This window comes from Cibotium barometz, chromosome 2 (genome assembly GCF_041138505.1).
Source record: "Cibotium barometz isolate CiBa-2024 chromosome 2, ASM4113850v1, whole genome shotgun sequence".
NCBI classification, from domain to species: Eukaryota; Viridiplantae; Streptophyta; class Polypodiopsida; order Cyatheales; family Cibotiaceae; genus Cibotium; species Cibotium barometz.
Genome location: NC_141047.1, coordinates 65,179,859 through 65,203,668, shown reverse-complemented (window position 1 = coordinate 65,203,668; position 23,810 = coordinate 65,179,859). Strand labels below are relative to the sequence as shown.

Below are 23,810 nucleotides of genomic sequence, written 5' to 3'. Positions count from 1 at the left end.
TGAACTTTACAAGTCATATTTCTAAAACCACTTAGAAACCACCGAATTTATGACCTTCAAAGTCAAAACATGAAGGTACTCTATGAAATTTAAAAGTCCAATTAAACTATACCCCTTATTTTCCTAACGTTGGTGAGGCTTGTGTATGTATAGTTTTTATTAAAAAACTCTCGTTCTGCCAATGAAGTTGGAATTTTGCCCCTACCTGTTGGCGGTTAGATCTACGCGGATTTTGTAGCCCCAATCTGGTCTTTAAAACAAAAGACCTGCTTCTGTAAATTAGTATGTGATTCCGCTCCAAAGATTTTTTTTTTAATCCATAAATTAAAAAAAATCCAAAGAAAAATCCCATGGAAGCATGTTTTTCTATTGGCTACCAGCCCCACCTCCTCCTCGCCCTCGCCCTCGCCCTCTCCCCCTCCACCTCCACTCTCCTCCTCCTCTATCAGCCCCTCCTCCTCTTCCTCCCCTTCGCCTCTCACTCTACGCCCCCCTTCCTCCTCCATCTCCCTCTCCTCCACCTTCCTCTCTCTCTACGTTGTACTTCCCTCCCTTCTCTCTTCGCTGCCGCCAGCCCCCCACACCCCCACCGTGCTCCCCCATCCCTCCTCTGCCCTCCCCTCTCTGTCTCTCCGTCTCTCTCTCTCTCTCCCCCCACGCGTTGTCTCTCTACGCCATTTAAAGTGGGCGGCGGAACCTTCTCCGAGCTTGCATATATTTTTTTAAATTTCCTATTTAAAGGAAAAAAAACGTTTAGACGGAGACTCGAACGTGAACATCGTGTGAGGTCGACAGTCATGATAGAGCATGAGGAAATCACGTCAAGATCTGGTACTTCGAATTTAAATCTCTTTTGAGTCTTCTTTAAAATAAATTGAATGTGGGTTGGGTAACTTCAACTTGGGTTTACAAGTTAATCGGTTGATAATGTGCGACGGCAACCGCCTGCAGCTGGGATCCACGATGGGCAGCGTGGGCTGAAGTGGCTGGCGGTGACTCTGGCGTCCATGAGCTCTACTATGGCCAAAGATTTGACGCAACGTGGGGCCTTGTACTGGTTGATGGATGCCCCTCTGCTCAAGCAGTAATCCATGAGGTGGTCAAAAGTGCCAGGTTTCACTAGCCTAATCTCGAGAGGCCCGATAGACTTATCAGAGGCTCGCCCTTGGCGGTACACGGAGTCCAAGTTCTCCTCGATGGTGATGCAGCACTCCTCCAAGACCTTGGACATGGCGGCCATGTCTAGAAGCTCTAGCTGGTGGTGATCTTGAACATGCTGCAGCTCCCAGAAGAGAACGTAGTGACCAGGAATGGTAGAGAGGTCTACGAAGCTCGTGTATTCCAAGAGCCTTACAGAGTGCTGGTCCAGATGCGTGGCCGTGGAAGCTTTGACCGCCTTGTGCAGCGTCTCTTCGTCCGTCTTATCGGAGTCGATGCTAAGGGCGACGTTCTTCCGGCACACGAACTGGAACTGTGGAGCCTTGTTGTGGAATCCGGTCACGCGGAGGATATCCCCCACCCTGTAACGGTAAAGGCCTGGGCGCGAGAGAGAGGAAAACCGCACTGGGTTAGGCACACAAGCTTCTCTGGAATATTAGTTCTAAGCCTTCAAACTACAGATCAGGAGCTTAGGGATTTTTATGTAATACCTGCGTAGGTGGTGACGACGAGCTCGTATTCTTGGCCAATCTGTACATCAGCAAGCTCCACGAGCTCTGAGCTCATCTGGGAACCCGCAGGTAGACGTCCTGCTGCTACTGATGCAGAAGCTCGGTTGGTTGGGAGGAACTCGAAATAGGCCATGTTGGGAATGATGGTGTAGGAGACCTCGGCGGGCTTGCAGAGGGGGAGGAGGTTAACACCAAAATAGCACTCGGACGAGGCGTACATTGTGCACACGAGGGGCAAGCCCCCGCTGTAGAAGTCCAAGGTCGGGATGTACTGCGCCATCGCGCCCGTCACGATGACGTCGATGTACTTGGTGCGAGGCCAGATGCGCGTGATCACTCCTTTCCAGCTAGACGCCTCCGCATCCACACAAGCCTGGCTGACGTGGTCGGCGAGGTCGACATTGGGCCTCGCAAGGAGCTTTCCAACCGCATACCTGGCGGGCGCGTCCGTGATGGCATCGCTGAGGTGGCCGATACGGATGTCGTGGCAGAGGTCCCTCCAGTGCTCCTGCAGGAAGCGGATGGCTCGGAGGAAGCCGGACGCGAAGACGGCACCCATCCTCAGCACCTCCGCCCGCTGCAGCAGCCCGCACAGCAGCTGGCAATACATACTCTGGTGGGCGTCCGGGCACAGGACTGTCTCGTTGGGGCTGGTGTACACGTTGTAGGGGTCGTATGGCCGCTCCGTGAACCAATGGCTCTTGTAGTAGCTAGTGAGAACGGGGCGAGCCAGGAGGCCGCCCGGTGTCTTCACCTCCGACTTGATGAAGAAGAAGTACATCCCCTTGCCCTTGTCGAGATCGGGCACGTACCTAATTACAAGCAATCAAAGATTTAGATCAATACGTTGGAACTGACGTGAAACGTGCCAACATCGAAATTAGTCTAGTACTTAGAACCTTGATCGACGTGCTTACTGGTTCATGATAGGCATGAGGAAGCTGTAGAGGAGACACCGCCTTTCGAACTCGTCGTGTATGGTAGGCATCAATTTACGCTCTCCCGCAGAAGTTCCAGAGCTGCACGAACCACAACTAATTAGTTCATCCTCAACAATCTGATTGCACAAACTACAAGATATTAACACGCTATACAGTACAGTACGTATTGATCACTAGACACTGCGCCTGGGAAGGAGCTCGGCCAACGCACCTCGTCAGAAACTCCGACACTGGGTGGCCGGAGAGTATAGGTGCAGTATCTCCGTTAGCTATGCGTTGAATCTCGGGCTGAAGGTCTTCGTAGGTAATCACGGGGAGAAGTTTCTTGAACGCCTGACGGTCAGTCCTTCCATTCAGGCCGAACCGTCCCAGGTACTCGGTGTGTGCGTTCCTCTCCAAAATGGCGGAGAGAGTTTGCTCCTGCACGTTGTCTGCATTGAGGGTCAAGCTGTCGATGAGCTCCAAAGCCTTCTTGTCAGTGTCTTGACCAGGCTTGATGGAGTTTGCATCACAAGAAAAGGCCGTCCCACTAGATTCCTGAGCGGTCATTTGCATGGTGACAAATAAAATGTGCTTTCAAATTGTGTTGCTGCTGCAGTTGTGCACACTGCAATCACAGGCGGCCTTCTGCCTTCGATAGTAAGCAAGCAGTAGTACTGAACGCTGAGCGGAAAATTACAATGGCTTGGAACACAGGCAAAGCAGAGGAGAACAATGGCTTTGAGCGGAGAAGTACAATGGCTTGAAAGAAGACAAAGCGGAGAAAGTAAGCAACAGTGAAACGATAAGCGGAGAAGTACAATGGCTCGTTCAAACAAGGCAAAGCGGAGGAGAACAAGTACAATGGCTTGTTGAAACAAGGCAAAGCGGAGGAGAACAATGGCTTGTTGAAACAAGGCAAAGCGGAGGAAGTTGCAGCCTGGAGGACCTGTGTAGCTCTCTCCTACAAATTTATAGAAAGGCCCGATGCAAAATGGGACACATAGCTGCAATTGGACCTACCTTCTGCAGTAGACCCGGCCCTCGGGTCGGTGATATTGTTCTTGTGCTTACTGTGCAGGGGACAGCGGCGGCCGGGCCAGCGACAAGGGGGGCGGAGATAGCCGTGAATCCGTGATTGTGTCGCCCTCTTTGGCCGACATGTTCCATCACTATCGTGTGAGGCGTGGCAAGTTGGCATGTTGGAATTTCACTGTTACATATTGCCATGTTGACTAGCTGCTTGGTCCCGACTCCCTCACAGCCCCGGTGCTGCACGTTTCCTTTAGAAAAGACTTTTTAGTCACAGGAATGCGCCGCTTAACGGCTAAACGATATTCTCACATGTGTACCGTCAAGTCACGTGTGTACCGTGTATGCTACGTTAGCACTGACTCCTTTGGTTTCAAGAGGTCCAATCCAGACTCCCGAACCACAAGTAAACGTCCATGGTCCTACCCTGTATGCTACGTTAGCACTGACTCCTTTGGTTTCAAGAGGTCCAATCCAGACTCCACGGAGTCCGACCACAAGTAAACGTCCATGGTCCTACAGTCGTATGACCTATGGCCCACGCGTTACGCTTTAATCTTGTCTTTCTGCAGCTGTAGACAGACAGAATCCGCTCAAAGGAAAAAAAAGAAGAAGAGAAAGGATCTTAGTCTTAGCACATATAGGAGGTCGGTCACCCTAAGGTCACTTTGCAGCCCACCCAAGATTCCCAGAATATGCCTCCGGCCACCCATTGTTTTGAGCACATTAGAAGGTTGGCCAATTTCAGGTCAGGTGACCGGAGTTGGCCGAAATACTTGAGCACTTAGCCACCAACGAGACCTTAAAAAAACACACATGTATTATGATCAATTTTTTGCGCAAATACGAATATAAGAGTGTTTCTTTTTTTTTTTGTAGTTGCTTAGATGCGTGCTAGGGGGGGAGACCACTCCGTCAAAGTCGCCCGAGAATCGAACCCGGCCCTCCATATGCTGTTAGACCATCATTGAGAGCCCACCTCAATGATGCAGGCCATGCACACACAATCTCAAGAGAGTGCCTACCTCTCATGAGATTCACACATAACACTAACACAAGCCAATGCAAATGATGAACACACGAAAACACATGCAAACTACAAACATTATGCACTGTCAAACAATAACCCAATCAAACATAAAACAAACGACACACATACGAAACCACACACAATCACAAAAACGAACACGCTCACATGCATACACACACATAGAGAAAAAAACCTAAAAAATCTTAGGAAATAATGGGACACCATCCAATAGCTCACCTCAAAACCTCTCCATCATGTGTCCTGCAAAACCGAATGGCTTTCATTAGGCATAGTCTGAGAAATGTTAAAGATACACTTTGACAACAATAAATCCGATATTACCTGTGTGAGAATGGAACTCATTCGTCTCACGTAATCATTAAAAAGAACTTTCTCATTCGCAAGCCCATGGCCCTTTGTCGACTCATACACCTACATCTAAGAGGTTCATTGATGTTGGGGTGTGGATCGACTTGATCACTGTGTTCCGTCTCTCCTTGCAATTGCACATAGTTGTGCAAAACACAACAAGCTACGACCACAGAGAAGGAGCAAAGGGCAAAGCAACATTCAAATATTCTCTGAGTATACACCATCTGTTTTTCAAGATCCCAAAAGCGTTCTCGACTTTCACTCTTCCCTTGGCAATCTGTTTATCAAACTCATTTTTCTTCTCTAGGTTCTCTCTTGCTTTCGATTTGAATGCCTTCAATAAGGAACTTGTCGGCTTATAAGTGGAATCCCCGATGATGTAAGGTCTAATATTCACGTCGTCTATGCATTTAAGAGGGCTACTAAGGACATTGCATGCCTTCAATTGCGCATACATAGCTGATCCCTTGAAAAGAGTCGAGTCATGGGTCCCGCCAGGCGAGGTGCAAACAACATTCCAAAATGTCTTTTTGGAATTCACAATTGCTTGCAAAAGGATACTATGAAACCCATGACGACTAACATATTGTGCTGGAAAATACTCAAGCTCCGACTTTCTTTGAAGTTTGATGTGGGTGCCATCGATAGCTCCGCACATATTGGGAAGCGCAGTGATGTTTTCAAAGTCCAATATGATTTGGCTTAAGCGCTCCCCGAAAGGGACTGAAATGCACACTTTCTCTAACATGCTTTGGATACAAAGCACACCCACTATAATGCAAAGGTATTTCCTAATGGTCGAATCACCTATACCAAACAACTCCGAAACCGTCCTAGAAGAATTTCCATGTGCTAATCGCCACAATACACTAGCCAAAGCAAGATTGGCTTGAATAGGCTCCCTTCTGACAAAACCTCCTACTTGTGTGCGTGGCAAATAAGGCTCTATAATGCGTCTAAGGTCATGGAAAGCTTCATAAGACATTCGATAGTACATCATATATCTATGCTGGTTTTGCAAACGTGCCTCACTCCAAAAGTGAGAGTGAATAATGCTCCAAAATGATGTCTGTCGTCGTAGAAAGCACCACCACAACCTAAGACCCTCTTTTACCAATCCTTCTTTAAGCATAAGAAATAAAGCTGTCCAACAGTAAATCAAGCACATGAAACCCAATGAATATATAGACATGAACTCTGACTCTCACGCATAATCAATCACACTATGCACACGATGACGACCACTACTAATTTGGCACATATTTCTCCAAGATAATGAATAATAAGGCTGAACAATCACCTTCAATCTCCATCCTACATGTACACACATTGCATAAACTTCAAACTCTCGCTCTCTCTCTCTCTCTCTCTCTCTCTCATGTAAAATTGAGAAAAAATAAGATGTGTGTAATTACCTTTGATTTAGAAAGCAATTTTGTGATCTCCATTTACATTCGCATATACATTTCCATTCGCTTTGTTTCCTCCTCTAATTGTACTTTCATCAGCTCTTTCGTTTCATGAGACCTTGCTGCTTCCATTTCTCGAATTGTCTCACACCATGTCTTCATGCCCTCCTTGAGAGTTTGAGAGATTGTCGCGAGAGATGAACGTTTTGGCTCTTTAACTTTTTGGGCTTTTATACCCGGCAAGTTTTCATCCCTCTCACTATTACCACTCTCTTTTCCTGCCCCATCTCTCTCCCTCACAAGGTTTGGGTTAGTCTCCCCATGAGCCTTACTGACATCTACATCTAGAGGTTCTTGAATATCAAAGACCATAGGATTTGAGGAAGAGCTATCTACGCCACCTAGTATCCCAACACAACGAGGTGTGGACGACCACAACGTATCCAACACCTCAAAGAACTCCCAAGAAGACCTCACTCCACTCGTTTTCAGATGTTTTTGCTTTTTCTTTAATGTGTCAACCCTAGTCCTCACTTGATCACTTTTGTACGCCCCCTCGACCTCTTTGTTTAGTCCTCACTTGATCATTTGTGTATGCCCCCTGTAACCTCATCCTAATCTTTGTTTCTAAAATTTTTCTTTTTCACATGAGACCAACACTCCTCAACTTACTTAATGAGTGCGTAAGTGGAAGCCTCATTCCACAAATCCTTCAAAGTGGAACGAGCTCGTTTCACATGCCTATAGTCACTATAAAGCTTCTGTATGAGGCCTTATGCATAAAGCTGTGTATGAGGCCTTATGCATAAAGCTATGCATGAGGCTTATGCATAAAGCATGAATGAGCATTATGCATTGTTGAGATATCGAGCTCATCTAGTGAGGCGGTGGACACTGATGACCCGCCTAAGGGATAGGCCCCACACTTACACCACTGGCATGGTTGGTGAGATCTTGGGTGATATGCGACCAGTGGGATGACAGGCTGTGTGACAGCCATTCTAGAGACTGGCATAGTTATAGCGCCAACTCATTTAGTTGGGTTCACACTGTAGAGAACCCGTGTATGTATTGGTTGAGTACCTTTCATATTGTGTGTACTCTTATCTTTGTATATGGTGTGTTGAGTGTTGTGTGAAGAAGAAGAAGATTTCAGCCTCTCACCTTGTGTGTTTTCTATTAGGGTTTTGTGAGTGTGTGTGTGCTTACAAGAGCTCAAGCTCTCTTCCTCCGTGCATCTTTTCATGGTATTAGAGCCTGGTTCGTGCTAAGGGCTGAGCTGCAAGCAAGAGAACCACATGAAGCGGTACGAGGGTAAGAGCTTCAACAACTCTTCCCTATTTGTGTTGGTGACTACACCTTTGTCGGGAGCTCTACGGGAGGCACCGACAAACGATCTCTGATTGAGGAGCTTTCTTTGCGGGAGTAAAGCTATAGGGCAACTATACTGTCCTGTCGGACAGTAGTCCTATTGAACAAGATTTTTTGGGGCGAAAACGCGTTTCGGGCACGTCTGGACCTCCGTTTTTCAAAAAGCAAGCGATTTCGAGCACTGCGGGTAAGTCATCAATTCTCTGCAGAACTCTGTTTTAAGAATAAGAACTGCAGAAAGACAGATTGACTGTGCAGACACTGTGGGTGCTGCAAAGAGGTCAACAGTTACCCTGAATCTGCGGAGCTTCTCTATACCCAATGCTTTGGTGAAGATGTCAGCTACCTGATCCTCTGTGCTGACATAAACAAGGTCAAGGTCTCCTGCCAAGACCTTCTCTAATTAAATGGTAGTGAACCTCTATGCGCTTCGTACGAGCATGAAAGACTAGGTTCCTGGCCAACTGTATACTGCTAATGTTGTCACAGAAAATGACAACTTGTCTATCCACTGATAGACCCAAATCTGCAAGTAGCTTCCTCAACCAAGCTACCTCACATGCTACCATAGCAGCTCCTCTGTACTCGGCCTCTGTACTCGATAGAGCAACCGTAGGGTGCTTCTTGCTGCTCTAGCGGTATAGTTGCCCTATAGCTTTACTCCCGCGAAGAAAGCTCCTCAATCAGAGATCGTTTGCCGGTGCCTCCCGTAGAGCTCCCGACAAGGGTGTAGTCACCAACACAAATAGGGAAGAGTAGTTGAAGCTCTTACCCTCGTACCGCTTCCTGTGGTTCTCTTGCTTGCAACTCAGCCCTTAGCATAAACCAGGCTCTGATACCATGAAAAGATGCAGGGAGGAAGAGAGCTTGAGCTCTTGCAAGCACACACACACTCACAAAACCCTAATAGAGAACACACAAGGTGAGAGGCTGAAATCTTCTTCTTCTTCACACAACACTCAACACACCATATACAAAGATAAGAGTACACACAATATGAAAGGAAGAGAGCTTGAGCTCTTGCAAGCACACACACACTCACAAAACCCTAATAGAAAACACACAAGGTGAGAGGCTGAAATCTTCTTCTTCACATAACACTCAACACACCATATACAAAGATAAGAGTACACACAATATGAAAGGTACTCAACCAATATATACACGGGTTCTCTATAGTGTGAACCCACCTAAATGAGTTGGCGCTATAACTATGCCAGTCTCTAGAATGGCTGTCACATAGCGTGTCATCCCACTGGCCGCATATCACCCAAGATCTCACCAACCATGCCAGTGGTGTAAGTGTGGGGCCTATCCCCCAGGCGGGTCATCAGTGTCCACCGCTTCACTAGAGGAGCTCGATATCTGAACACTCCTCCTCGAGCTTAACTCCATCTCATGTACACCAAGTGAAGCCTTGAATCTGCGGAGCTTCTCAGTACCCAATGCTTTGGTGAAGATGTCAGCTACCTGATCCTCTGTGCTGACATAAACAAGGTCAAGGTCTCCTGCCAAGACCTTCTCTCTAACGAAATGGTAGTGAACCTCTATGTGCTTTGTACGAGCATAAAGGACTAGGTTCCTGGTCAACTGTATACTGCTAATGTTGTCACAAAAAATGACAACTTGTCTATCCACTGATAGACCCAAATCTGCAAGTAGCTTCCTCAACCAAGCTACCTCACATGCTGCCATAGCAGCTCCTCTGTACTCGGCCTCTGTACTTGATAGAGCACCGTAGGCTGCTTCTTACTGCTCCAACCGTATAGTTGTCCTATAGCTTTACTCCAGCGAAGAAAGCTCCTCAATCATTGATCGTTTGCTGTTGCCTCCCGTAGAGCTCCCGATAAGGGTGTAGTTACCAACACAAATAGGGAAAAGTAGTTGAAGCTCTTACCCTCGTACCGCTTCCTGTGGTTCTCTTGCTTGCAGCTCAGCCATTAGCACAAACCAGGCTCTGATACCATGAAAAGATGCAGGGAGGAAGAGAGCTTGAGCTCTTGCAAGCACACACACTCATAAAACCCTAATAGAGAACACACAAGGTGAGAGGTTGAAATCTTCTTCTTCACACAACACTCAACATACCATATACAAAGATAAGAGTACACACAATATGAAAGGTACTCAACCAATACATACACGGGTTCTCTATAGTGTGAACCCAACTAAATGAGCTGGCGCTATAACTATGCCAGTCTCTAGAATGGCTATCACACAGCTTGTCATCCCACTGGCCGCATATCATCCAAGATCTCACCAACCATGCCAATGGTGTAAGTGTGGGGCCTATCCCCCAGGCGGGTCATCAGTGTCCACCGCCTCACTAGACGAGCTCGATATCTCAACACTCCCCCTCGAGCTCAACTCCATCTCACCAAGTGAAGCCCTGAATCTGCGGAGCTTCTCTGTACCCAATGCTTTGGTGAAGATGTCAGCTACCTGATCCTCTGTGCTGACATAAACAAGGTCAAGGTCTCCGGCCAAGACCTTCTCTCTAACGAAATGGTAGTGAACCTCTATGTGCTTCGTACGAGCATGAAAGACTAGGTTTCTGGCTAACTGTATACTGCTAATGTTGTCATAGAAAATGACTTGTCTATGATAGACCCAAATCTGCAAGTAGCTTCCTCAACCAAGCTACCTCACATGCTGCCATAGCAGCTCCTCTGTACTCGGCCTGTGTACTCGATAGAGCAACCGTAGGCTGCTTCTTGCTGCTCCAAGTCACAGCAGCACTCCCCAAAGAAAACATGAATCCATTGGTAGATCTTCTATCTGAGATACTACCAGCCCAATTAGCATCTGTGTACCCATGTACACATATCTCTGTCCCAGTCTCATAGAATAATCCACAATGCAAAGTAGACCTCACATACCTCAGTATGCATCTCACTGCATCCAAATGTGGTTTCCGTTGAACTTGCATAAACTGACTCACCAACCCAATAGCATAGCTCAAATCTAGTCTGGTGATCGTCATATAGATCAAGTTTCCTACTATGCACCTATACATAGTAGGATCCTCCAAGATCTCTCCTGAATCTGCACTCAACTTGTCATTCTGGTCCAATGGCACAGAAATAGGCTTACAGCCTATCATACCATACTTGGACAACATGTCCAAGCCATACTGTCTCTGCAGTAATCCAATACCATGTGGTGACCTAATCACCTCAATGCCCAAGAAATATCTGAGCTCCCCCAGATCCTTCATCTCGAACTTCTGTCTAAGCATCAAAGATCTCTGCATCATGGTCCCCCGTAATGATCGTCATCTACATAGATGGCAACAAGCACAACCCCTCTATCACCATGTCTGACATACAGTGAGAAATCTGCATTGGCTACATGAAAGCCAATAGTGACAAGATATTGAGAAATCTTGTCAGACCATGCTCTTGGTGATTGTTTTAAGCCATACAAGGCTTTCTTCAACCTGCAAACATGCTCGGGGTGATCCACATCCTCATAACCAGGTGGCTGCAACATATACACTTCTTGCAAATCCCCATGCAAGAATGCATTCTTTACATCCATCTGATGTAAAGACCATTGCTTTGACGACGCAGCCACTGCTATCACAACTCTCACTGTTGCCATCTTGGCAACTGGGCTGAAAGTTTTCTCATAATCAATGCCATATGTCTGCACATATCCTTTGGCTACCAATCTAGCCTTGTACCTGTTTATGCTTCCATCACTGTTATGTTTAACTTTGTACACCGACTTGCATCCAATGGCTTTCTTGCCTTCAGGCAATTGCACTAAATCCCAAGTCTCATTTCCATATAGTGCATCCATCTCCTCATCCATAGCTTTCTTCCAACACACATTTCCAACATCCTCATCAATGCATGTGGGCTCAACAACCTGCATAACCTTTGCCATATATGCATAGTGATGTGCCACATAACCATCATAGGTAAATCTCTGCACAGGATTTTTCACTCTCCCAAATCTTCGCAGCTTTGCATTCATGGCTTCCGTAGCCTTCTTTACACCAGGTGTTCTCATAGCTGGGATCCCAAGCTCCTCATCAAGGCTCATATCTGAGCCACTAGACTCTCCATCAACATGAGAATGCCCTGCAGAAATGTCAGGCATACCAAGGGGCTCAACCACTTTCTCTTTTCCTTTACGTGATGTACTAATCACATTTGCAGGACTGGTATTATGACGCAGCCTGCGAGTCACTCCATGGTCTATCAACGACCCACTAGATGAGGACTCTCCTGGTCCACTCAAAGACTGTGATTGCTGACCTGCATTCTGTGCAACCACACTTCCACTAAAATCAGCCCCAACAACTTCTTTTTCAACAGGATACTAGCTGCTCATCTCATCAAAGACAACATCCCTGCTTACCCTCAACTCATGTGTAGCAGGGTTATAACACCTGTATCCCTTTTGCTCAAGGGAGTATCCAATAAACACACATTTTTCAGCTTTTGGATCTAGCTTAGTTCTCAGCTCATCTGGCACATGCACATATGCAATGCATCCAAAGACTTTCAGATGAGACAAATCTGGTTTTCTGCCAGTAAACCTCTCCTCTGGAGTTACATCATGTATCGCTACAGTTGGAGTCTTGTTCATGATGTATACTGCTGTAGAAACAGCCTCAGCCCAATAGCTATGCGGCATATTCTTCTCTTCCATCAATGCTCGCACAATCTTAGCAATGTGCCTGTTTTTTCGCTCAGCAACTCCATTTTGCTGCGGAATGTATCTGCATGTAAACTATCTCCGAATACCATTCTTCTTCAAAAATTCAGAGAACTCATTAGAGAAGTACTCTCTCCCTCCATCTGACCTTAGGCACTTTACATATTTCCCTGTTTGCTTTTCAACCAAAACTCTGAAATTCTGAAAGTGAGTGAACACCTCACTCTTCTCCTTCATGAATTATACCTACACTTTCCTTGTGTGGTCATCAATGAAAGTCACATAATACCTGTAGCCTCCCATAGATATGGTCTTCGTAGGACCCCATACATTTGAATGCACAACATCTAGTGCATTTCTGCTCACATATCTGTTACGTGGAAACACATGCTTTGTTTGCTTCCCAAATTGGCATGCTTCACATATTTTCTGCATACCTTCCACTTTAAATTTTGGCAACCCTGTCACAATTCCTTTAGTCTGCATAGACTTCAATCTCTGCACATTCACATGTCTAATCCTTTTATGCCAAATGTCTGGGTCTGCAATAATTCTTGAACCATTTGCAAACATTGTAGCACTCATTTCAGGCATGTCTACATTCAATGTAAACATTCTGCCCACTCTGTTGCCTTTTGCAACCAACCTGCACTTGTCTTTAAAATCTTCAACATAACATCCATCAAGGTTAAACCGAACCTGCAAACCCTGCTCAATCATCTGGCCAACTGAAACTAGATTCTTTGTTATGTTCGGAACGTGAAGTACATCTGTAAGGTACTTCACTTTGCTATCCTGCATAGACAATGGCACATCTCCAACATGGGCAATTGGATGAGCAGTGTCATCCCACAAAACCTGGTTTTTCCGGGTTCTTCATCTCCTTGAACCACTCCCCATGACTTGTCATGTGGTTCGAAGCACCTGAATCCACATACCATACATCATCTTTTTTGTGCTGCATCAACATTTTCAGACATGGCATTCACAACATGCTGCATAACAAACAACCTTTCATTATCCTCGTTATTTCTGCTTGAGGAGGATGCATAGTTGTTTTGCTGCACTTTCCCATTTTGCATGTCAGCCTGCTTCTTATAACATTCTGCCTGCACATGTCCAGGCTTACCACAATAATAGCATTCACCTGCATCATTATATTGCCTTTACCAATTTCCACGGCCTCTTTGACTCCCCCTACCTCTGAATTTGCCTCTTCCACCTGCGTGTTGTTGTTGTTGTTGTTGATTCTGGGACTGTTGTTGTTGTTGCTGTTGTCCATAATTCTGATTACTTGTTCGGCCACCTCCTTGACCGCGTCCACGGCCTCCTCTACCTCGTCCTCTTCCTGAACTTATGTAGAAGGCATGTTGCTCTGAACTGTTTTTGTTTTGTGAAGACTGTTGGTCTTCACCCAAGCTCTTCTCTTCTATAATCAGCATAGACACCAAATCTGTAAAGTTGGAAACGTTTTCCCGAGTCTGAATAGACGTCTTGAACGCCTTGTATTGTGGCCCGAGACCATGTAGACAGACCTCCACCTTATCATCATCATCTACTGACACACCAATAGATGCAAGGGATTCCACAATACCCTTTATCTTCAATGCATAGTCATTCACAGACATGCTCTTTTTCTCCACAGTATGAAGTTCATTCTTCAACTGTATCTTATGTGCCTTGGTATTTGATTCATAAAGCTTTACCAAGGTGTCCCACGCCTCCTTGGGAGACTTGGCATCCTGAATCTGCCCAATCATGGTGTCCTGTATACTAATGGAGAGCCAATACATGACTTTCGTGGCTCCTTGGTTCCAGTCTTTAAACTCTTTCACATCTGTAGCAGTAGGATTTATGTTCGGTATCTCCGGTGCCTCTTCATGCTCACCTTCTATGTAGTCCCAATAGCCCTTTCCCATCAGGAAATTTGTCAACCTGAACCTCCAAGCATGGAAGTTATTCTTATCTAGCTTCTCAGCCACAATCTGGGTTATCCCATCATTTGACATCTTGCCAAACACACAATTTCACTAGAAACAGCACTCTGGTTTGTCTTGCACAAACTGCTGTATTTTCTACAGCGGTACTGTAGTACTCTCAAATGTCACAACCAGTGACTTCAATGTGCATACATACACCCAATGGCAACTGTTGACCTCTTTGCAGCACTTACAGTGTCTGCACAGTCAATCTGTCTTCCTGCAGTTCTTAAAACAGAGTACTGCAGAGAATCGATGACTTACCCGTAGTGCTCGAAATCGCCTGCTTTCTGAAAAACGGAGGTCCAGACGTGTCCAAAACGCGTTTTCGGCCCAAAAAAGGTAGTCTAATAGGACAGTATAGTTTCCCTATAGCTTTACTCCCGCGAAGAAAGCTTCTCAATCAGAGATCGTTTGCCGGTGCCTCCCGTAGAGCTCCCGACAAGGGTGTAGTCACCAACACGAATAGGGAAGAGTAGTTAAAGCTCTTACCCTCATACCACTTCCTGTGGTTCTCTTGCTTGCAGCTCAGTCCTTAGCATAAACCAGGCTCTGATACCATGAAAAGATGCAGGGAGGAAGAGAGCTTGAGCTCTTGCAAGCGCACACACACTCACAAAACCCTAATAGAGAACACACAAGGTGAGAGGCTGAAATCTTCTTCTTCTTCACACAACACTCAACACACCATATACAAAGATAATAGTACACACAATATGAAAGGTACTCAACCAATATATACACGGGTTCTCTATAGTGTGAACCCAACTAAATGAGCTGGCGCTATAACTATGCCAGTCTCTAGAATGGCTGTCACACAGCCTGTCATCCCACTGGCTGCATATCACCCAAGATCTCACCAACCATGCCAGTGGTGTAAGTGTGGGGCCTATCCCCCATGAGGGTCATCAATGTCAATATATGGTATTGGATTACTGCAGAGACAGTATGGCTTGGACATGTTGTCCAAGTATGGTATGACAGGCTGTAAGCCTATTTCTGTGCCATTGGACCAGAATGGCAAGTTGAGTGCAGATTCAGGAGCGATCTTGGAGGATCCTACTATGTATAGGCGCATAGTAGGAAGCTTGATCTATATGACGATCACCAGACCAGATTTGAGCTATGCTGTTGGGTTGGTGAGTCAGTTTATGCAGGTTCCACGAAAACCGCATTTGGATGTAGTGAGATGCATACTAAGGTATGTGAGGTCCACTTTGCATTGTGGATTATTCTATGAGACTTGGACAGAGATATGTGTACATGGGTACACAGATGCTGATTGGGCTGGTAATATCTCAGATAGAAGATCTACCAGTGGATTCATGTTTTCTTTGGAGAGTGCTACTGTGACTTGGAGCAGCAAGAAGCAGCCTACGGTTGCTCTATCGAGTACAGAGGCCGAGTACAGAGGAGTTGCTATGGCAACATGTGAGGTAGCTTGGTTGAGAAAGCTACTTACAGATTTGGGTCTATCAGTGGATAGACAAGTTGTCATTTTCTGTGACAACATTAGCAGTATATAGTTGGCCAGGAACCCAGTCTTTCATGCTCGTACGAAGCACATAGAGATTCACTACCATTTCGTTTAGAGAGAAGGTCTTGGCAGGAGACCTTGACCTTGTTTATGTCAGCACAGAGGATCAGGTAGCTAACATCTTCACCAAAGCATTGGGTATAGAGAAGCTCCGCAGATTCAAGGCTTCACTTGTTGGTGTACATGAGATGGAGTTGAGCTCGAGGGGGAGTGTTGAGATATCGAGCTCGTCTAGTGAGGCGGTGGACACTGATGACCCGCCTGGGGGATATGCCCCACACTTACACCACTGGCATGGTTGGTGAGATCTTGGGTGATATGCGGCAAGTGGGATGACAGGCTGTGTGACAACCATTCTAGAGACTGGCATAGTTATAGCGCCAGCTCATTTAGTTAGGTTCACTAGAAATAAGAGTCGAAAAAATAAAATTCCCACGCTCTTTTCGACGGATATTTCGATGACCTTTTCGATGCTTATTTCGATGATCAGCTACTTTTCATTCAAATTCAAATTCTTTCCAGATCTTCTGCACCCCAGACATTTCAAATTACCTATCACCAACAACCACCCTCCACAAATACTTAAGGGAGGATTTTCCTCCAAAAATAAGCATTCGTTCCAATTTTGCAAATCAATATGGAAACCATGGACGACACCACACCCTCAAATTTTGTTGATTTAGCAGAGAAGACACTTTGCCCATATACTCGCTCTTGCAAATACCAAGTGGCTGGACAATGACGAATTTGCAATGATCATACATAAAAATGGAAAATATTTTTGGTGGAGCGATTGGAACATCTAATTAGTGGCAATGCGCGCTTCAACAATGACGAACCAGTGCATATCTGGCCTAAATGTTGGAGACCAACAAGAGTAGCCACAAACGAGGTGATCCAACAACTCGAGGAACTTGAGGCGGATTCGAAGCAAATACTAGAACATGACATGGATGACATGATAAATGCCTTACACCATGGAATAGAAGATCGAGGTTTGAAACACGAAGGGGTAGAAGAAAACACACGACATGTGGAATACGCTTCCCAAGAAGAGAAACAGCTATGCAGGCTTGCTCGTCTTCCACTATATCGTGGAGCACATGTGTGTTTTACGCGCTTGCTTATCCATATTTAACTTCCAATCGATTTTTGGGTGGTCTGATACGAGCGTGTCAAAACTTTTTGCGTAAGTGATGATATCATATGTGCAATTAGTGAGTTATGTACCTTTTATATGCATTTTCTTAGCCTGACTATTTTGTGTAATAGCTTATTGAAACATCAAATATTGCCAGAAGATAATGAGATGCCAATGGACCGTAGTCGTGAGTAAAAGCAATGTTGCACTCGATTGGCATGGACTACAACACACACCATGCTTGTCCAAATGATTGTATTCTTTATCGACAAGAATATAACAACGTAGTACAATGTCCGCATTGTGGTACATCGACAAAATGTGCAAGGAGAAAGGGTACCAACAAAAGTTTTACGACACTTTCCCATCATCCCTCGGATTAAAACAATGTTCCAGTGCAAATCCATTGCAAGATTGATGACTTGGCACCATAACACTAGGTCCACGGATTAAAACAATGTTCAAGTGCAAATCCATTGCAGGATTGATGACTTGGCACCGTAACACTAGGTCCATGAATGGTGTTATGCGTGTGCCTGCAAATTCCCCTACATGGAAGCACATTGAAGAGAAGTGCGTAACCTTTCAGGAGGAGGCTCACCATATTCGACTCGGACTAGCGATGGATGGAGTGTTTTCTATTTGGTCTACGAAGTTTATCATGGAGTACATGGCCTGTTTGTCTAGTTAACTATAATTTTCCACCATGGCTAGTGATAAAAAAAGAACATCTTTTATCGTCTTTGATAGTTCTTGGAAAGTACAAGGTGAAAACATGGATGTGTATTTAGCCCCTTTAGTTGAGGAGCTTTGTGTTCTATGGGAGGGCATTGAAGTTCATGATATTTCCAAGAGGTTTGGACAACGTGCGCTAACATTGAGAGGAATACTTATGTGGACTATGCATGATTGGCCTGGGCTATGGAGAGTGCTCAGGTAATACTGTAGCTTGCTAACATATTATGTTAAGTCATGATTATCATCCAAACTTACCTGCTATAATCTTTTTTGATGTTCTACAGGGCTTTCAGTGTCAAGGTATAATGGATGTCTATTATGTGCACCGCAACTTGAGGCTCGATACTCAAAGTCTATAAAGAAGATAGTATACGAGGGCCACAAGAAGTATCTCCTAGTGGACCATCCTTCGCGTGAGGGATTTCTAGGGAGATCTCCTCGCCTATGGAAGAGCAGTGATTGGAGGACCTTATGGGAGCTGAATCCAACCTGTACACCTCCAGGAATGAAGCGTCTATCCATTTTCCATCAACTTCCATAATGGAATGACCTTCTAGTGAACCATCTTCTTGACCCAGTGCACATTTTCAAGAATATTTCCGAGGTGCTTTGGAAAACCATCACAGGAGCAAAGGAGAGCAAGGCACAACGAGATGATTTACAAGAGTTTCAATGCATGCACCACTTATGGGCCCTAAATAGAGCAGACGGAAAGGTGAAGCTACCAAAAGCACCTTGGGTCATGACAAAGGATGAGCAACGGCGTGTAAAGAAGTGCATTAGTCAGTTTCATACCCCTACAGTGCATTGCTTGAAGGGAGAATTTACAAAGAACGATGAGCTTAGTGGTTTGAAGAGTCATGATTGGCACAAATTCTTGCAATTCATGCTTCCTATAGCCAAGGATTGCCTCAACGATGACATTAGAGCAACAATTTATAAAATTGGTGCAGTGGTACGTTGGATATCAAGGAAAGAGATTAGTAGAGACACATTGGAAGCAGCACAATTAAACTCCATCGAGGCTATTTCAATGGCTGAGAAATACTTTACAAGTATTTTAACCATTCAATTACACTTGCTAGTTCATGTGGTTGATGAAGTTGCTGTGTGGCTGGGGTTGTCCATAGCCAATGGATGTTTTTCTTGGAGAGATTTATGAACACTTAAAGGATTTGTTTGTCAAAGAGCTCGTCCTAAAGGTAGTATGGCAGCGGGATGGCTTGTCCAAGAATCACTTGTATATATAACTGAATTTCTCAGTACGTCTCATCTCGATATGCCAAGATTATGGACATAAGAAGAAGATGATCGACTAGTTGGGGAAGAGCCACAAGGGAAAGGCCTTGTGAGAACAATGGATGTAGCATTGCGTGAGAAGATCAATAAATTTTTTATCTTAAACTCACATGCTATGGAGAAATGGATCGAGAGATATAACTTGGTGAAGGCTGAAAGGGACCAAGCTCGTTTAAGTTTTAGAACCCGCACACTACCGTACCCAATAGAACTTGCACTTCTTCCACAATTTCCTTCTAATAAATGGCTCAAGCAAACCATACTACAAGCTAAATGCAATGGTGAATCAATAAGTGATGAGGAGGAGAAGCTTGCATATGGTTGTGATTTCCATGTATGTGAGTTAGAGATATCTACGCATTGTCTTTTATGTTGTGCTTTCGTGAATTTATACAATAAAAATACTTATTTATTGTGCTTGCAGTATCGTAAGTTTGGGGCAATTTGGTCACGTGGACTTCACTTTCGAGTAGAAGGAATAGATAAAAAGAGAACAACATTTGATTGTGGCGTGAAGGCTAATTTCATGCAAGAAAGTCGTTCAAGTGCCAGTGATGGCAATACTGAAGGCTAATTTCATGCAAGAAAGTCGTTCAAGTGCAAGTGATGGCAATACTGAAGTAGGAATGCTAGATTATTGTGGAACAATCCAAGATATTATCAAGGTTAGATTCAGAAAGTTTGATATGTTCATTTTTGATATGAAATGGTTCAAGTTGGTAACTCAAGGGACGCAAGTAATTGTATGCAAAGACAAGTGTGGATTTCTTCAAGTAGACCGCACAAAGATATGGACTCACCAAAGGGACACATTTGTGCTACCAGAGCACTATGAGCAAGTCATCTTTGTGGAAGACCTGACAGATCATAAATGGTTGTTTGTGATCTAAATAAATCCAAAAAATGTAGGAGGTAAGAATCCTTCTTTGTAGCAGCATTCAAAGGCTTGAAATCCACACATCTTTGTGGAAGACCTGACAGATCATAAATGGTTGTTTGTGATCTAAATAAATCCACGTGGAAAATAAATATTTGAAGAGGTGAAAATAGCAGATGATTGTTTGCCATATGTTGAGGAACTCCCCCAAGATCATGTGATGGTTGAGCATACACCACTAGCACCTATTGAACAATAAGAAGAACAAGAAGAAGACATACTAGTTGAGGAAGTAGGTGAGGCTCGCACGGGATTAGGATCGGATGAAGGTGTACTCATTGAGGAAATACGTCTTGAACGAGAAACAGACACTAGAGATAATCCAGAAAGAAGAAGAGATTCAAGCTAAGTATGATCATGATGCATCGACAGCTCTCATGCTAGAGCTAGAAGAGGATGACGATATGGATGAATTACCTTCTACTACTACAAGACAACTGGTTCCACCAATTGACAACAATGATGGAGTATTTCTAGAAATAGATTTATTTAGAGCCATGAATCTCACTGAGGATGAGCAAGTTGATGATAAATTTTAATTTCACTCTAAAATAGAACATTTTCTTAATTGCACCTTAGTGATGAGGAGGAGGAGTTAGCATTTTTTCTCCTTCAAAGAGCGTGATGGAAGTTATACCCTCCTCTCTCTCTCGGCTCCTCCCCCTCTCTCTCTCTCTCTCTCTCTCTCTCTCTCTCTCATAAACACATATGCTTGCAAAGAGGTAGAAAGAGAAGGCAAAAACACACCCCAAGATGGGAACTAGCAAATATTATATATAAATTCAAATTATTAAAAAAAGAAAATTTTCGATTGTTATTTCAACGCTTATTCCAATGACTTTTTCCATGCATATTTCGACTGTTGTTTCGACGCATTTTTCCACGCATATTTTGACACCTATTTCGACACATATCGACGATGCGACTAGGCGTGGAAACTAAGCATCGAAAAACAATGATTCTCTTGTAGTGACAAAGCATGATTAATTCATAATCTACACAAAGTATAATTAATTAAAGTATGATTAAGCATAATCTACACGAAGCATGATTAAGTAAAACATGATTAAGCATGATTAAGTAAAACATGATTAAGCATGATTAAGTAAAACATGATTAAGCATAATCTACATAAAGCATGATTAACTCAATCTAAACAAAGCATGATTAAGCACCTTGCTGTGCTGTGAGAAGAGAACGTCTTTTATGTAGATCCGTTGTTGAGAAGAGAAGATTAATCAAAGCATGATTTATAAAGTATGATTAAGCACAATCTACACGAAGCATAATTAAGTAAAACATGATTAATCACAATCTACATAAAGCATGATTAATTCAATCTACACAAAGCATGATTAATTAAAGCATGATTAAGCACCTTGCTGTGAGAAGAGAATGCCTTTTCTACAGATCCGTTGTGCTGAGATGAGAAGAGAGGAGAACGTTGAGCATGATTCTTTTTGTGCTTGCTAAGGGAGTAGCCGTTGCATGCATGAGGTTGCTCCTAGTAGCCGTTGCATGCACGAGGTTGCCTTTTGCACAGGCTGGGCGACCCGTTGTTGGCTGGGTGGCAAAACTGGGGCACGACCCCAGTCAGCGACCTTCAGGTTACTTTTTGGGTGGGAGGGGGTGCCAGGTCAGCAAAGGCCCACCCATTTATGTGGCTGGCTGGCCGGCCCCCGTTATATGCTAGTCACAAAGAGGGTATTTTTATCGCTAAAATTAAGAAAGTACGCTTATACACCAATGTTTGAAAAAAAAGTTTTTTCCCAAAAAGTGGAAAACTTTTATTTAAAAATTGTGAAATTATTTTAAAAAAGAAAATCTTGAAATTTGGAGCTGTTCACACGAGAGCAGTGGGCGGAGCTAGCTAGGGGAATTCAGGCCACATGTGCCTTATCCCCCATCAGGTAAGCTCTAGTGGGGGTGACATTTTTTCAAGTCTTTTTTTTCTAATTTGAACATGCCTGAACTACATCCCAACAACCGTTGCCTCCAAGATTTTTTCACACCTCCCCCAGTCGGTTTCTCTACTGCTGGCAGATAGAAACCAAAACAACTGTTTTTCTCCCCACAAGCTAGCACTTGCCACCACCATGCCTCCCCCTTCTCTAACTTACCTCTTTCTTTTCTCATTGTTGGGACTGCTAGTTGCTCTTTACTCATATCTTCAAAATAAAGGAGCCTACACTTTGCCATGCTCTATTTCCACACAACGAGCCAAAGCAACATCGGTCGACCCTTATGGTGTCCTTGTCTCAATGTCATAAGCAGCTACTTCTCTCATGTTGGCATAGCTTCTTGTTTTCTTAAATCCTCGAAGCGTTCATCTTGAGAGTACATTATGTATCACAATTCTATGTGAGGCCACGAGCCCTGGTGGAACCACTATGTTAGAGCAACTTGTGGAGATGACATGCGGTTCAAGGAGGTGTTCTGTCTATCATTACACTTGCTTCAACGTGGGAGTGCCCTCCTTCGTGATGATCTATAGCAAAGGGCCAATTGTAAAACTGAGTGAACGTTTGATCGTGCAGCAGAGAAGGAGGTTGCTGTGGTGATTATGCAGCTAGCAAGTGGCACACGCCTCATCAAGATTAGTGAGCACTTCGGCATTAGCAAGCTTACTGCCTCCAAAATTGTGATCAAGTTTGTCAGGACGCTTATGCTATCGCACGGGTCAATCGAGGCTTCTTTGCACAACGTGGTCTTCCTAATTATTGTGGTACTATAGATGTCACACACATTAACATGAACAAGCCAAAAGATGGAACCACAACAGGTTAGTTCGATCATAAAACAAGAACTACTCCATGTTCAAGTACTCGGCAGGCTTCGAACAAGCGATATCATCCGAGTCATCTTGCACATCATCCTGTTGGAAGCCAAAGTTGGAGATGACTCGGATGATAAAGCACAGCTTGCCCCACAACATCAAGCCCTTCGACTAGGCCCCAAATCATTAAGGGACTCTTTGGCTTGCTACGTTACCTGCCATTGATAATGCTTTGGATTGCAAGTCACTCTTGTCATTAATTGAATACCATAATCTTTTTCATAATTTGCATGCTTTGTATATTCTTTGTGCGTTTTGAGTTCATCACACTTCCATTTTGACACCAAACATGGTGAGTAGTGGGTTTGTTATAGAGCCTCTTTGAGCTCAAAGTTCATGGTAGCTACCCAATCTGCTCCTTAGACCGTTGAAGTGTTTAGAGTTACTCACATCTCTAGTTGTGATATCATTTGTTTTGAAGTGAGTTGATTTTTTGGCACTCGACCTCACCTTCAACAATTCTCGACTTTGGCCTTGTCATGCTCCAAGGCTGCACATTTACAACATTTGATGTTCCCTACAAAAAATACAAGAAGCTACAAGCCCTGCCTACAAAACATTGAGCACTTTCAATGTGGCAAAAACGAAAATTGTCAAGAAATGAGGCGATTTCTGTGTATGCACTCTCAGAAGCTGACACCCGCGGCTGTAAGGCTTCATGCAGCAGGCTGTCTGTACAAGTAGCCCCTCCATCAATTCGTCCCCATTCACGCACGCTCCTCGGGTCTTTTGTGCCTTTTGTCTTCACGAGTCTTTTCCTTCAACATGGTAGGCTGCTCATCAACGAACTCCTCATGTGGCATAGGGGATCTTGGCTCCTCCACACCATCAACAGCACCCAGGCTAGTGTTCATGCCTGCCTCTACACCAT

The 23,810-nt window shown here is 44.4% G+C and overlaps 1 protein-coding gene across 1 annotated transcript; it reads right to left on the bottom strand.

Annotated features, from left to right (window-relative positions):
* Window positions 1-838: 838 nt before the first annotated feature.
* On the bottom strand, window positions 839-3,858 carry LOC147641368 (indole-3-acetic acid-amido synthetase GH3.5-like). Its single transcript, XM_086820874.1, has 4 exons — window positions 2,823-3,858; window positions 2,588-2,689; window positions 1,650-2,482; window positions 839-1,536 (listed from the first exon to the last, which is right to left on the bottom strand). The coding sequence occupies exons 1-4, from the start codon at window positions 3,164-3,166 to the stop codon at window positions 914-916; spliced, it is 1,902 nt and encodes a 633-aa protein (XP_086677000.1). The 5' UTR covers window positions 3,167-3,858; the 3' UTR covers window positions 839-913.
* Window positions 3,859-23,810: the final 19,952 nt, after the last annotated feature.

Coding starts and splice junctions, on each gene's coding strand:
- LOC147641368 (XM_086820874.1), bottom strand. CDS start 3,166: ATGCAAATGACCGCTCAGGAATCTAGTGGGACGGCCTTTTCTTGTGAT. Junction 2,690..2,822: donor GTGTCGGAGTTTCTGACGAG/GTGCGTTGGCCG, acceptor TGGTTCGTGCAG/CTCTGGAACTTCTGCGGGAG. Junction 1,537..1,649: donor CGTCGTCACCACCTACGCAG/GTATTACATAAA, acceptor TCTCGCGCCCAG/GCCTTTACCGTTACAGGGTG.